The 4,324-nt window shown below is 38.7% G+C and overlaps 1 protein-coding gene across 1 annotated transcript; it reads left to right on the forward strand.

Moving 5' to 3' along the window:
• Positions 1 to 2,850: 2,850 nt before the first annotated feature.
• On the forward strand, positions 2,851 to 3,462 carry M438DRAFT_359953 (uncharacterized protein; the record flags this gene model as incomplete). Its single annotated transcript, XM_029907386.1, has 4 exons — positions 2,851 to 2,866; positions 2,936 to 3,084; positions 3,157 to 3,183; positions 3,343 to 3,462. The coding sequence occupies 4 exons, from the start codon at positions 2,851 to 2,853 to the stop codon at positions 3,460 to 3,462; spliced, it is 312 nt and encodes a 103-aa protein (XP_029755359.1).
• Between the last annotated feature and the right edge of the window lie 862 nt (positions 3,463 to 4,324).

The raw sequence follows: 4,324 nt of genomic DNA on the forward strand, positions 1-4,324 counted from the left end.
TACGAGCTTAAGGCTAGAGAACAGGAAAACGCCATTATAAGCTATATTGCAGTACTAGGACTCGAGACCTAAGACGGCGGCTAGATAGATGCTATGAACTTTATACCTATCTTGTTAGCTATTATAACTATCGCTAGAGGAATGGTAGTTTACGCTACATAGGTTAAGCACGACAAGGCCATTACAAAAGGACTAGAAGAAGGACTCTAGAAAAAAGAAGCCATTAAGAACGCACCATCGATCTTTATATAAGTTTAACAAATGGTGCAAAGATTTATGACTTTAACTAAGTTTAGATGCATGCCATTCCTAATGGATAGGATCTTATACATGCGATTATATAGCATAAAGGTCAGATTTTTAACAAAATTATAAGGAAAAGTGTCTTAGCCCAAAATGAGAGAGCAGATTGCGATTAACAACATTAAGTTCTCGATGAATTAACTGCTTATAGTCGTATACGGGCTTAACGAGAGCGTTAGGATTCGACTTGTCGAGGGATTATTATTACTACCATCAGAAAAAGAACAAGAAAAAGAACAAGAAAAAGAACAAGAAAAATTAAAAACAGAAGCTATAGCGGTAGTAGAGCTGCCTAGACTAAATATGAATGATCTAGTAGATAATGAAGTAGTTATAGATAAAGGTTAGAGCTTTTTGCAGCATAACGAGTGTTTTGCTAGCGGCGACAAATAGATGTAGAAGAGGCTATAGAGAGAATAGGAAATCGGGAGACAATTTATTAAGGGAGACTATAGAAATATAGCTTCGCGAGACGACATTAGATAGAATAAGTAGAGAGTAAAGGAATACTTTCGTCGTGTAAGTGCTTTTAAGGAAGAACTATTAGTGCTAATACATTTAACAGTAGGCGTACTAGCACGAGGCACGGAAGTGCTTAGCATCTAGCACTAGAATAGCGAAGATAGTAGAGCCTAAAGAGGGATCTTCGTTAATCGAGGCATAGTAGCTCTTATAACTTTATACTATAAAGGTTTTAACGCTAGCTAGAAGATCAAACTCATCTATAGGTATGTACTAAAAGAGGTAGGTAAGCTACTGATTTACTACTTGTAGTTAGTAGAGCCATTTGTTAGACAGTTACAATTTATGGTTAAAGGCTAGAAGGAATTTAGCTCGTTCTTATAGGAACTAGAGCTAGAAGAGGTGTAGGAAGAAGACTAGGAAGATAACGACGACGATGATAATAACGACAGCGATAACGATAGAAACGTAATGATAACTAACAACGAGACAGGTAATAAGCTAAGTATATAACAAAGGGTACGAAGAATTAATAGTAGATAGGGTAGAGAGGAAAGAGAAGATAAAGAGGAATAGAGAAGAAGAGGAAAGAAGGTAGAGAAGGCTAAAGCTAGGAACGTCGATAGGTATTAGGGTATAGACAGGGTAAGACATGCGCTACAAAGGGAGAGCGTAAACAGGATAGGTGTTAGACTAACTACATCAATCTAGAGACACGTATATCTAGCTATCTAAAAGGAGTTCTTGGCAGACGAGGAAGTAACAAATCTGCTAGAAGATCTATATAACGGCTAGGTCTAGTAGCGACCACTAGGCGAGAGAGATTTAAGCAACATAGAGAACGTTTCGGTAATCTAGGCTAGACACGACATTCGTATAGAAGAAATGATCTACGGACTACATATAATAGAGTTACCATTCTATACCAAGAGTTAGAGAGAGGGCTTTAGAAAGGTAAGTCTAGACTAGCATAGGTTTCTTCGCTTTGCATTAGCTTAGGAAGATAAGAAGGCAGGCTAAAAGCTTAGACGACAGATAGAAAGGGAAGGAGAGAAGATGTTTCTTAAGCGTTAGAGAAGACTTAGGACTGCTAACATTTATAAAGGTTTAAGCAAAATTCTAGGGAAGGGTGTAGAGTTTAGAGCAGTGTAAGAGTTAAGTATTAAAGCGATTATAGAACGAAAGGCTAGAGTGCTCGTAGTTATAAGGACTAGTAGCGGGAAGAGTTTGTGCTTTATAGTGCTAGTTGCTAGCGTAACGGATAGAGTGACGATTGTTATAGTGCCAATGACGGCGCTTAGAGCTAACATAATAGATAGGTGCAAAAAGGCAAAGATCGAGTGTGCAGTATAGGATAGCAAGAGGCCCCCATATTTAGCTCGTATCGTTCTAGTAATACTAGAGTCGGCTACAAGCAAGGCGTTTAGTAGGTTTCTAGATAAGAAGATGCTAATAAAGCAGTTAGACAGGATTGTGATTAACGAATGTTACACAGTGTTAGAGTCAAACAAGAACTAGAGACCAAAAGTATTAAAACTAATCGAGATAGCATAGAAGGAAGTACAAGTAGTGTACTTAACGGCTACGCTAAAGCCTACAGAAGAGGAGCGATTTTTTAAGGTAGTAGGTGTGAAGCGAAAGGACATTAACATTTTTAGGGAATCGACAACAAGAGAAAACATCGCATATAATGTAGTAGAGTGCGAAGTAGGACAGAATGTCGAAACAATAACAATAGAGCTAGTAGAGAGAAAGAAGAGGCAGTACGAGGGCATAGCGACAGGAGGGTCAATCGTTATATATGTAGGGTCGATTAACGCAGTTAAGCGGCTGTCACAACAGCTAGGATGCCCTATGTATCACAGTAAGTTAGGAACATAGGCGTAGAGAGATCGATTAGTATAGAGGTTAAGAGATGGAAAAGAGAAGGTTATCGTAGCGACAAATAGATTAGGCTTAGGCGTAGACGCGCCCTAAGTGAGGGTAGTTATACATGCATGTATTAGGCGGCGGTTAAAGGAATACATGTAAGAGAGCGGAAGGGTAGGGAGGGATAGAAGGAGTAGCGAGGCAATTATAGTCAAAATGGCTAGTAGTACAGGTAGTTAGAACATAGAGAAAGACATAAAGGATTTTATATTAGGGGACAGATGTATAAGAATTGTAGCAGATAGAGAGATAGACGGAAGGGTAGATAGACTAGGGTGTAAGATAGGCGAAAGAAGGTATAGAGTATGTAGAGGTAGAGGACGGAAAAGGCATCGGATTATAGTAGGGAATGGAGAGGTAGTAAGAGGAGGGTTCGAGGAGACGATTAAGGTAAGTAGTAGTGTAAGTAGCAGCAGTAACATAGATGTTATAAGCGAGGTGAGTGAAGATGTAGGCATATAGGTAGGTGCGACAGAAGTAGAAAGACATGTAAGTAGTTAAGCATTAATGTTATAATAGGTAGGTAGTGTAATAGATGAGGGGATAATATACATGTTAAGTTAAGAGCAAGGAGAGAGTAGTAAGAGTAATAGTAATGAGGGGAGTTATAGTAGCAAAGATAAAGACGATAAGGAAAGACAAGAGTAGGATGACGAAGATAAAGATAAAGATAAAGATAAAGATGAAGATAAAGATGAAGATGAAGATAAAGATAAATATAAAGATGAAGATAAAGATATGGCAGATAATATAGAAGCGTTAACATAAGAGATAGAAACATAGGCAAGTATTAGAAGAGAGCAGATAGAAGAGATAGTAAAGGAGAGGTAGACGGTAGAAGAGATAGAAGCAGTGTTTAAATGATAGAAAAACGGTTATGCGATTTGCATAATTAGATTAAAGAAGGAGAAGGGACAAGTTAGCGATTAGAGAACATATAAGCAGTATAGTAAAGGTAAGAAGTACAAGGTTTTAGAGAAGTAGAAGGCGATAGAAGTGTTAGAATATAGAGAGCAGGGTCAGGATTAGTTTAAGAGATACGTAAGGTGTTCATCGTGTTAGGCAGCACAAGAGGTGTGTTATAGGTAGAAGAAGGTATAGGGAGGTAGAGGTATAGGAGGATATAGATTTAAGAAGATTAAGGACGGGTAGTGTCAGTATAAGGGTGTTTTAAGAAGCGCAGTGGCAGCGATATAGGCATTAGAGTAGGAAGCAGCAGGATTGAAGGAATAGGTAGAGTAATAGCAAAGGGAGAGAGGGATTAGGAGACATGAAAACAGTAGCGAAGAAGAAGATATAATGAGGTAGATAGGGTTACGAGTAGATGATGTTAGGGTATAGATGAGTGAGATGTGTAGGATGTTTATAATTTGGGGGAAGTAGGAGAGATAGTAGTAGTAGAAGTATATTGCAAGGTATTGGAGCAGCAATGATATGGTGATGTTGTTGAAAATTTGAAGGGGGTTTTGGGTTGAACAAGCAAGGGTTGGCGCACAGCACGAGGGTTTTTAGGGTTTTTAGGGTTTTTAGGGTTTTTAGGGTTAGGGTTAGGGTTAGGGTTAGGGTTAGGGTTAGGGTTAGGGTTAGGGTTAGGGTTAGGGTTAGGGTTAGGGTTAGGGTTAGGGTTAGG

This window comes from Aureobasidium pullulans (genome assembly GCF_000721785.1).
Source record: "Aureobasidium pullulans EXF-150 unplaced genomic scaffold scaffold_36, whole genome shotgun sequence".
Taxonomy (NCBI): Eukaryota; Fungi; Ascomycota; class Dothideomycetes; order Dothideales; family Saccotheciaceae; genus Aureobasidium; species Aureobasidium pullulans.